Source organism: Cottoperca gobio, chromosome 14 (genome assembly GCF_900634415.1).
Source record: "Cottoperca gobio chromosome 14, fCotGob3.1, whole genome shotgun sequence".
Classification (NCBI taxonomy): domain Eukaryota; kingdom Metazoa; phylum Chordata; class Actinopteri; order Perciformes; family Bovichtidae; genus Cottoperca; species Cottoperca gobio.
In genome coordinates, this window is record NC_041368.1 from 24,877,353 (window position 1) to 24,888,988 (window position 11,636).

General features: G+C 44.4%; 1 protein-coding gene across 1 annotated transcript; it reads right to left on the minus strand.

Moving 5' to 3' along the window:
* Positions 1 to 775: 775 nt before the first annotated feature.
* LOC115018562 (odorant receptor 131-2-like) lies at positions 776 to 1,765 on the minus strand. Its single transcript, XM_029447615.1, has one exon. The coding sequence runs from the start codon at positions 1,763 to 1,765 to the stop codon at positions 806 to 808; it is 960 nt and encodes a 319-aa protein (XP_029303475.1). The 3' UTR covers positions 776 to 805.
* Positions 1,766 to 11,636: the final 9,871 nt, after the last annotated feature.

Genomic DNA, 11,636 nt, shown 5'->3' on the forward strand with positions numbered 1-11,636 from the left:
TTTTCCTTCTGACGCATATTTACTCCCGACCGTGGACATTGAAATGAAATGACTTTAAATTACATTCAGAAAAAGTGTATGTTCTCATCTCAATTATTGCTGTCAAGACAGAATCTGCATGTCCCTGCATCCAAACACATTTTTCCATTTAATTATATGAATTTGCACCACCTCTAAAATCACGTTTGCTGTTAGTCTAAACACACCTTAAACTCTATAACAGATCTTGAACTCTTGTGTCTCAAAAGAGCACCGAGCTCCTGATTGAAATAGTCTTGCTGATGAAAGTGGCCTTAAAACACCAAACTGTAGTGGTTGAACTTTTGTGTTACAATAGTAGTTTAAGGTTGTTGTTGTAAAACACATTAAAAAGAAATACAAGTACAAGGCCTCCTTTTCATTATTGACGTCTGAAGCCAAAGCACACAGTTTAAGTGATGTTCATGGACACAACAACCTCTTTTCAAGCGGCCAAAAAAGTTTATTTCTTTATACATGTACAATGTTTTCATCTTCATGTTCACAACAAGCGTCACTGTGTATTTTCATTTGTTTTCATGCTACGTACTGTGTAGTTTATAATGTATTTTGTACTTTGTTTATTCATAGTTCTCAAGGTGTGACTAAGGTGTGGAAGCAGCAGAGAAATAAAACGTGCCCAAGCTCTGAAACAACCCATGTCTGTGTAGTTGTGAAGAGAGCTACAATTGTTATTCTACAAAACATCTCATAAAAACATGGAATCTTTAGCAAAAGTAGTTTGGGATTCGGTTCTTGTTCTATTACGAAAGCTGGATATTCAGACTTATGAAGGCCAGTCAGAGGATAAGAGTTTCAGTCGACAGCAGAGATGGTACACAAGGACGCATCTGATAGTGTGATCTCTGATGCCATAGATGAGAGCGCTCAGACATCTGGGGAGAATGATTATAAACACGTAAAAAACATACCGGATGCGCACAAGTACTATCCTCATAGCAGTTTTTGAGATGGCGATAAGCAAGGGGTTGTGTATAGTTGCAGACAGACTGAGGCCCAGCTGCACCAGATGCAGCAGCAGGGTGTTACGAGCCTTACGAGCTGAAGCTTTGTCTGTGCAGGCTGACCTGGCTGCTATCATCACACCAATATAAGAGGAAATTATTGCCACACTAGCTGATACAAACAACACAAGAGTGTAGGCTTTGTCATAATCATCAGACCTTGGGCCAAGCAGAATGTTTTCTTTAGCACAAAAACGTTTCATCTGCAGGCTCTCCAGGTCTTTAAATGGAAAATCTAACATTAAAATAACTTGTGCGAGGATATTTAGTGAACTGAAGGCCCAAACCACAATGATAGCCACTGCTGTGTTTCTGATGGTAATGATGGTAGAGTGCCTCAGTGGGTAGCACACAGCTACATATCTCTCCAGAGACATCACCACCAGCGTGAGAGGAGAGATTACAGATGTGAGATTGGCGAGCATGGCAAGAACACCACACACAGGATATGTCAGCGTTACTCTACAAGCAGCCAGCAGGTACAGTAACTGGCTCAGTGCCATCTGTACAGTGTCTGCTGAAAGGAGGTTAAACAGAAGAATGTATCGGGAGGTTTCACGAAACACCGTTTTACTCCTCAAGGTGAATAACATGGTTCCATTAATGAAGAGAAACACACAGCATGGCACTGTAGTCAGAGTGGAAAATAAAACTATTTTCAGTAACCCCTGATACTGCTGTTCAGCAGTGACATTAGTCAGAGATTGATTTGCATACAACATTTTTGAGAGGCAATAAAGACATAAACCTATTGAACACACAATGAATTTCTTCCAGTTTGTATTCCCACAAAAACAAAGATCCAGCGTAAGCAGCCATGCCTGTAGAGTTCACATGGAAAATCAAAAATCATGCAAATGCATTTTCCCTCCGCAGACAGTTGGCAGGTCACAGTGTACGCTTGTGTCCACGTGAGCAGAGCTGGACTGCAGGGTTTGCCAACCCTCACATACTGTATATGAGCTCTGCCCTCCCACTTATTTCACGTGACATCATCACACCTGCCTGGAGCTATGGCTGGCTCAGGTACAGCTGATCTTGTGGGGTCAATACCAGAACTCAGCTGGTACCAAGTTCAACTTTGACTGTTTACACCAGAGTTTTAGTTGAGATCGACCCGATTGTACTGCAGACACACTCCACTACCCCTTAAGAAGACTTGAGAAACAACCCGGCCTCCATCGCTTCTCCAAAGTCCATCCACCAGTGTTGCATCCCCAGAAGACACCACTGTGTTGTACAAGTGACAGTATGCAGAACAACTTCTTATGCTCCGGCACTACGCCTGCATTAGCTCACATCTCAATGTTACGCTCCATTTTACTAAAATACTTGAACTCTTACTTCCAACCCGAATGGCACAATCCACCGTTTTTTCCAGAGTACTATGGCCTCCGACTTAGAGGTGCCACCTGTTTAGCAAGGACATGAGAGGTGTCTAAAGTTAGCTAGCGTAAGATGCTATTCAGTACCCCAATTTAGTACTAATTACATATACTTTATATCACTGTGTAAAGTATAGCGTACTACGCACTTGTGCACCGTGTTTGCAAACAGAGACAATGAACAGGTAGTGGACATGAGACGTTCCTCTTCTGCAGACTCAGAAGACAAGTTCATTATTTAAAATCTTAAAAATGTGTCAAGTTCAGCTTGAAATGGGTAAGTACAGTTGAATGAACACATTTTAGTTTCAGACATTGGAGGTCAAAGTTAAATTTCTTTTGTTTACTTTTAACTTAATTGAACTTGTTAAACTTACCATACTTTGTCTCCACAGAGATTAACGTCATCCCCTCTCCATTTATATTCCTGATTCCCACAGGACTCATTAATCATGTCAATATTTACTGAAAACATTAATGAGTAAGGGTTTGAATATTTAATGTGTTTAAATGAGTTATCAGGAGACCAGGTCAGATGGGAGGACTTTCTCTCTGTGACTCCTCACTGTTTTCAGCAGCTGGAAAACAACGTTGCCACAACAATATTTACATTCAAGAGCAAAAGGCACCTGACAATTAAAGGATCATGTAACCAAATAAATCAAACAGTGAGTCTAAACTTTTTGGCAGAAGTCAAATGACCTTCTGACACTTTCATTTTTGGAGGGAAAAATATTTATTTTGATATATAATTCAAAGGAACAGTGTTTTCTTTGAGCCAGTATCTTTAAGAATTCATCAATCCAATCCAATGCACTTTCCTGAAAGTACGATATCAAGCTAAAAACGTATATCTCAATGTTCAGGGAAATGAGGATGGTCCATCATTTTATTAAGTTATGGGATACACCTGTACATCAACATTTGTGATGCCATGAGAAGTGCAACTTACAGCCTTGTCAGTAACCTGTTCAGAAACAACAACAAATATTGTAAAAGGCATTGAACGTGACATTATCCAAACAGTCTTGACAAAAACAGAGTGGAAAGTGTTGGTTGGAGCTCAGACTGTATTTCTTTACTGGCAGGGTTTGATGCTAACTTTTCCCCAAGGAGCTCATAAAGAACTTTAGGGGCACAATGAACATTTATCAAATAATGTGTTTTTCTTTTCGTTATTATCGTCATTGTTGTGTTACAAACTTTTTTGTCAGAAAACAAAAATAGAGACTGCTTGGGCTGATGTTTATAATTCTTTTTGATCAACATTTTATCCCATAATGTTTAATGTCTTTTTTTAAATGGCAAGTGTGAACAAATGCTAAAGTTAGGTTATTTGCATTTTGCACACATGATCCGAAATACATTTTACAGGAACCCACATCATGTTTAGTCACAAGTGCGAGAGAAATGCTTGCACTGTCAAGCCCTGACTGGGGCCCCTTCTCAGTGAAACTGTGACTGAATGCATACATATTGCTAGCTTTATTTACTGCAGGAACCAGGGACTCCAGTTCTTTCTGTTATTTTCCTTCTGACGCATATTTACTCCCGACCGTGGACATTGAAATGAAATGACTTTAAATTACATTCAGAAAAAGTGTATGTTCTCATCTCAATTATTGCTGTCAAGACAGAATCTGCATGCCCCTGCAACCAAACACATTTTTCCATTTAATTATATGAATTTGCACCACCTCTAAAATCACGTTTGCTGTTAGTCTAAACACACCTTAAACTCTATAACAGATCTTGAACTCTTGTGTCTCAAAAGAGCACCGAGCTCCTGATTGAAATAGTCTTGCTGATGAAAGTGGCCTTAAAACACCAAACTGTAGTGGTTGAACTTTTGTGTTACAATAGTAGTTTAAGGTTGTTGTTGTAAAACACATTAAAAAGAAATACAAGTACAAGGCCTCCTTTTCATTATTGACGTCTGAAGCCAAAGCACACAGTTTAAGTGATGTTCATGGACACAACAACCTCTTTTCAAGCGGCCAAAAAAGTTTATTTCTTTATACATGTACAATGTTTTCATCTTCATGTTCACAACAAGCGTCACTGTGTATTTTCATTTGTTTTCATGCTACGTACTGTGTAGTTTATAATGTATTTTGTACTTTGTTTATTCATAGTTCTCAAGGTGTGACTAAGGTGTGGAAGCAGCAGAGAAATAAAACGTGCCCAAGCTCTGAAACAACCCATGTCTGTGTTGTTGTGAAGAGAGCTACAATTGTTATTCTACAAAACATCTCATAAAAACATGGAATCTTTAGCAAAAGTAGTTTGGGATTCGGTTCTTGTTCTATTACGAAAGCTGGATATTCAGACTTATGAAGGCCAGTCAGAGGATAAGAGTTTCAGTCGACAGCAGAGATGGTACACAAGGACGCATCTGATAGTGTGATCTCTGATGCCATAGATGAGAGCGCTCAGACATCTGGGGAGAATGATTATAAACACGTAAAATGCGCACAAGTACTATCCTCATAGCAGTTTTTGAGATGGCCATAAGCAAGGGGTTCTGTATAGTTGCAGACAGACTGAGGCCCAGCTGCACCAGATGCAGCAGCAGGGTGTTACGAGCCTTACGAGCTGAAGCTTTGTCTGTGCAGGCTGACCTGGCTGCTATCATCACACGTATATATGTCAATATATTTTATGTGACATCATCACACCTGCTTGGATCTATGGCTGGCTCAGGTACAGCTGATCTTATGGGGTCAATACCAGAAGTCAGCTGGTACTATTAGAATCAGAATCAGATCCTTTATTAGTCCCACAATGGGGAAATTTACATCAGCAAACAGCAAAAGAACATATGAAGTTAAGTGCCGAGCACACGATAATTACATTTAAAAAATAGAATATTAATGGAATAGTCTGTTCTTGGTGTGGTGGTCTACCAAATCAAATTTATTTATATAGCCCAATATCACAAATTACACATTTGTCTCAGTGTGCTTTACAGACTGTACAGGATACAACACCCTCTGTCCTTAGACCCTCTGTCTTTAGACCCTCTGTCCTTAGACCCTCTGTCTTTAGACCCTCTGTCCTTAGACCCTCTGTCCTTAGACCCTCTGTCCTCAGACCCTCTGTCCTTAGACCCAGAAAAACTTCCTAAAAGAAACCCCATAATTAAAGGGGGAAAAATGGAAGAAACCTCAGGGAGAGCAACTGAGGAGGGATCCCCAGTGTTTTCTCTACCATTGTGCTGCGCCCTGCCTGAAATTGCGAAGGGCGGGGCTTCGCGAGCTGACACACACACACACACACACACGTGCGCACACACCTACAGAGCGGAAGAAAGGAGAGGGGAGAACTAAATAGAAACCGTGCCATGCACACAATCTCCCCGCACCACGCACGCAATCCCGCGGCATGCACGCACACGCAATCCACCCCCCCCCCGTTGCACGGTGAGCACCCCTCCAAAGCAGTAAACCTAGGGGAAACACTGATCCCTCTCCCAGGACGGACAGCCGTGCAATAGATGTCGTGTGTACAGGATAAACAACATAGTACAAATACAACATTTGACAGAAGGGTGTGGTGGTGATTGTACAGTTTGACCGCTGCAGGGAGAAAGGACCTGCGGGATCTCTCCGTGAGACACCGCGGGTGAAGCAGCCTGTCACTGAAGGAGCTGCACAGTGCGGACAAAGTGTCCTGGAGGGGGGGGGACATGTTGTCCAATAGGGAGGACAGCTTGGTCATTCTCCTGTCTCCTACCATCTCCAGTGTCCAGAGGGCTCCCCAGAAAAGAGCTGGCCTTCTTCACCAGTCTGTTCAGTCTCTTCCTGTCAGCAGCCGAGATGGTGTTGGGGAAGAAGGATGGTGCCTCCTGAAGTCCACCACCAGCTCCCTGGTCTTCCTTGAGTTGAGCAGGTGGTGGTTCCTCTGGCACCAGAGGATAAAGTCCTGTGTCAGCTCTCTGTACTCCTTGTCATCTCTATCAGAGACGAGGCCGACAATAGCAGAGTCATCAGAGAACTTCTGCAGGTGACACTTTGCTGTGTTGTGGGTGAAGTCTGCAGTGTGGAGGGTGAAGAGAAACAGCACCAGAACCATTCTCTAGGGGGGGCCCATGCTGCAGACAATCGTGTCCGAGTGACACTGCCGGGTCCTCACGTACTGTGGACGGTTGGTGAAGTAGTCCAGAATCCAGCTGATGAGGTGATGATCCACGCCTGAGCGCTCCAGTTTGTCCCCCAGCAGCCTGGGTTGAATGGTGTTGAAGGCGCTGAAGAAATCAAAGAACATGATTCTCACAGAGCCCCCAGCCTTCTCCAGGTGAGAGAGGGATCTCTGCACCAGGTAGAGGACAACGTCATCCACCCCGATGCCAGATTGGTAAGCAAACTGAAGTGGGTCCATCGATGGTCTCACAAGGGGCCGAAGATAGCCAAGGACCAGCCTCTCCAGGGTCCTTATCAGCTGCGATGTCAGCGCCACCGGCCTGTTGCTGTTGAAGTCCTTGGGGTGGAGGGTCTTTGGCACAGGTACCACATGAGATGTTTTCCACTGTTGGGGTACCCTCCCTTGCTTCAGGTTAAACAATAGCTCTACAATCCCGCACAGCTGGTCTCCACAGGATATGAGGAGCTTTGAGCTGATGCCATCTGGACCTGCAGTCTTTCTTGCCTTACGCCTTCTGAGCTCACTCCTCACTTGGTTTGTTGTGAGGGAAGTGCAGGTAGTGGGTGTGGGGGGTGTGGGTGGAGAAGCAGGAGACAGAGTGGATGTGTCAAGTAGCTAACAGCTGGGGGTTGAGGGAGGGGGCAGGGTGGAGATGAGAGGATCGTATCCCGGTTATAATAACAATGGAGGTTGCAGCAGGGGGAATGAGCCAGGAGAGGGGCGTCTGACTGATCAAATCTATTGAAGAAGATGTTCAAGTCATTCACCCACTTTAGGTCCCCCTTGGGCTGAGTCTGACTCCTTGTACCCAGAGATGGTTTTCAGGCCTCTCCAGACACCGCTAACATTCCTCTGCTGCAGCTGCTCCTCCATCTTCTTCCTGTAGGTGTTCTTTCCCTCTCTGATCTTCCACCTTAGCTCCCTCTGAACAATCCTCAGCTCTTCCTTGTCACCTGACCTAAAGGCCCTCTTTTTGTCTGTGAGGAGAGCCTTTATCTCAGGATTCATCCATGGTTTGTTGTTTGGGAAACATCATACAGTCCTGATGGGTACGACGTTATCCACACAAAAGTTTAATAGTCAGTAATACAGTCTTTAAGGTTGTTAATGTTCTTCCTATCAGAGTCCGTGAGCACATCCCACGCAATGGTGTCGAAACAGTATTTAAGGGCCTCCTCAGACTCTGCAGACCATCTCTTCACCGTGTGGTCACTGGCTGTCTGCATACAAGGGGTTTGTACACAGGCAGGAGGTGTACCAGGTTGTGGTCTGATCTACCCAGGGGAGGAAGAGGTGATGAGCTGTATGCCTCCTTGGTGTTAGCATACAGTAAGTCCAGTGTTTTATTGTCTCTGGTGGATCATGTGACATACTGTTTGAATGTGGGCAGAGTGGTGAAAAGAGAGGCATGTTTAAAGTCACCAGAGATCAGAAGGAGGGCGTTTGGGTGCTGTGTCTGCAGCCTGCTTACAGTGGAGTTAATGAAGTCACAAGCCACATCGGCGCTAGCAGAGGGGGAATATTCGACGCTATCACGATAACATGTGAGAATTCCTGCGGTAGATAGAATGGCCGCATGCTAACAGCTAGTAGCTCAACTTCCCCACTGCAAACCTGCTCTTTAACAGTGATGTGTCCAGGTTTACACCATCTATCGTTCATAAACACAGCCAGCCCTCCTCTTTTCCTCTTACCACTCTCTTTCGTCCTGTCCGCCCGTAGCAGATGAAAACCGTCCAGTGTGGCGTTTGTGTCCGGGGTTAGCTCGGTTAGCCAAGTCTCTGTGTATAGCATGATGCTACACTCCTGTTATTCTCTCTGGTGCCGGGTGAGCGCCGCTAGCTCGTCCATCTTATTGGGAAGAGAACGTACATTTCCCATTAATATCGATGGAAGGACAGGTGTATAGCGTCTCTTCCCAGCCCGCAGCTCCGCCCTGGCACATCGTCCTCTTCTTCTCCTCCTCAGCTCGCGGGGAACATTGGGTCTCTTGCCGGTTAGCACCGCCATGCTACGGGGTGCTAACAGCTGATCCCTGGTGTAAACAATGAAGCTAAACGGTAGCAAAACTGAGGCCCTGCTCATCGGCTCCAAAGTAAGCAACATCCACCTACAGCTGGCCTCATCAGGCGCCCCCTCGACGGACCCACTCTGGATGGCCACCACGGTCCAACCACCCACCAGCACCCTCTCCAACTTCACTCCAGCATCAGAAGCCACCATCTCCAAGCTCATCTGTAAAGCCAAATGCACCACCTGCCAGCTTGATCCCCTCCCCACTACCCTCGTCAAAGCCTGTCTGCCGTCCATTTCCCCCATGATCACTAATATAATTAACTCCTCCCTCATTACTGGAACTGTACCCCCCACCCTCAAAATGGCTGCAATCACACCCACCCTCAAAAAACCCAATGCTGACCCAGCTGACCTTAACCACTACAGGCCCATCTCCAACCTTCCCTTCATTTCAAAAACCCTTGAGAGGGTGGTTGCCACTCAATTCCAGTCCCACCCCGACTCAAACAACCTCCATGAACCCTTCCAATCTGGTTTCCGCCCAATGCACAGTACCGAAACAGCTCTGGTTAAAACCACCAACGACCTCCTCCGTGCAGCTGACTCTGGACTGCTCACCATCCTCATCCTCCTTGACCTCAACGCTACCTTCGACACAATCTCCCACCCACTACTCCTGGCACGCTTGGCTGACATTGGGATCACTGGTGTTGCACTCTCCTGGTTCTCCTCCTACCTTACCAACCGACAACAGTTTGTCCAGCTGGGGAACCAGAGGTCAGGGTGTTCTCCTGTTTCACTGGGTGTCCCCCAGGGGTCAGTATTGGGTCCACTCCTATTCATCATTTACCTCCCCCCCCTGGGCACAATCCTCCGTCACCATGTCATCCACTTTCACTGCTATGCTGACGACACGCAAGTCTACAAAGCCCTCAACAACCTCGTCCCCACCTATCTCTCAAACCTCCTCCAGGAATACACCCCCTCCCGCTCCCTGCGCTCATCCTCAGCCGGACTCCTGACTGTCCCCACCTCCTGCCTCAGCACTATGGGAGCCAGGGCTTTTAGCTGCACCGCGCCCAGGCTCTGGAATTCTCTGCCTCCACACATCAACAACAGTCTGACTCCATTACGACTTTCAAATCCCACCTCAAAACCAACCTGTTTAAATTGGCCTACTCACTCTAAAACACAATCACAACCTTGATATCACAGATCCTCCTATCACTCCGTCACTCCACACTCTTGTCTTGCCTTTGTTTTAGCTGTTTTAACTTTTAAATGCACTGTAAGGCGACCTTGGGTGTCCTGAAAGGCGCCTCTATATAAAATGTATTGCTATTATTACAATGCGTTGGCAGCATGTGTGATCCCGGTCACAGTTGTTAGGAAAGGTTTTTAAAAAACCAGTGCAAAAATAGCGGGTTTGGTGTCCATAATTCACAGACAAGTTACAAAGTAGTAAACACAAGAATAATTAAAAAACAAGTACATAAAAATACAAGCTATAGTAGAAACTACTCAGCGGTGAGTAGGAGCTGATGTAACAAGCTGCCACTTGAGCGACGCTACATTCATAACTAAGTTCAACTTTGACTGTTTACACCAGAGTTTTAGTTGAGATCGACCCGATTGTACTGCAGACACACTCCACTACCCCTTAAGAAGACTTGAGAAACAACCCGGCCTCCATCGCTTCTCCAAAGTCCATCCACCAGTGTTGCATCCCCAGAAGACACCACTGTGTTGTACAAGTGACAGTATGCAGAACAACTTCTTATGCTCCGGTACTACGCCTGCATTAGCTCACATCTCAATGTTACGCTCCATTTTACTAAAATACTTGAACTCTTACTTCCAACCCGAATGGCACAATCCACCGTTTTTTCCAGAATACTATGGCCTCCGACTTAGAGGTGCCACCTGTTTAGCAAGGACATGAGAGGTGTCTAAAGTTAGCTAGCGTAAGATGCTATTCAGTACCCCAATTTAGTACTAATTACATATACTTTATATCACTGTGTAAAGTATAGCGTACTACGCACTTGTGCACCATGTTTGCAAACAGAGACAATGAACAGGTAGTGGACATGAGACGTTCCTCTTCTGCAGACTCAGAAGACAAGTTCATTATTTAAAATCTTAAAAACATGTCAAGTTCAGCTTGAAATGGGTAAGTACAGTTGAACTCAGTGAAACTGTGACTGAATGCATAGCAAACATATTGCTAGCTTTATTTATTGCAGGAACCAGGGACTCCAGTTCTTTCTGTTATTTTCCTTCTGACGCATATTTACTCCCGACCGTGGACATTGAAATGAAATGACTTTAAATTACATTCAGAAAAAGTGTATGTTCTCATCTCAATTATTGCTGTCAAGACAGAATCTGCATGTCCCTGCATCCAAACACATTTTTCCATTTAATTATATGAATTTGCACCACCTCTAAAATCACGTTTGCTGTTAGTCTAAACACACCTTAAACTCTATAACAGATCTTGAACTCTTGTGTCTCAAAAGAGCACCGAGCTCCTGATTGAAATAGTCTTGCTGATGAAAGTGGCCTTAAAACACCAAACTGTAGTGGTTGAACTTTTGTGTTACAATAGTAGTTTAAGGTTGTTGTTGTAAAACACATTAAAAAGAAATACAAGTACAAGGCCTCCTTTTCATTATTGACGTCTGAAGCCAAAGCACACAGTTTAAGTGATGTTCATGGACACAACAACCTCTTTTCAAGCGGCCAAAAAAGTTTATTTCTTTATACATGTACAATGTTTTCATCTTCATGTTCACAACAAGCGTCACTGTGTATTTTCATTTGTTTTCATGCTACGTACTGTGTAGTTTATAATGTATTTTGTACTTTGTTTATTCATAGTTCTCAAGGTGTGACTAAGGTGTGGAAGCAGCAGAGAAATAAAACGTGCCCAAGCTCTGAAACAACCCATGTCTGTGTAGTTGTGAAGAGAGCTACAATTGTTATTCTACAAAACATCTCATAAAAACATGGAATCTTTAGCAAAAGTAGTTTGGGATTCGGTTCT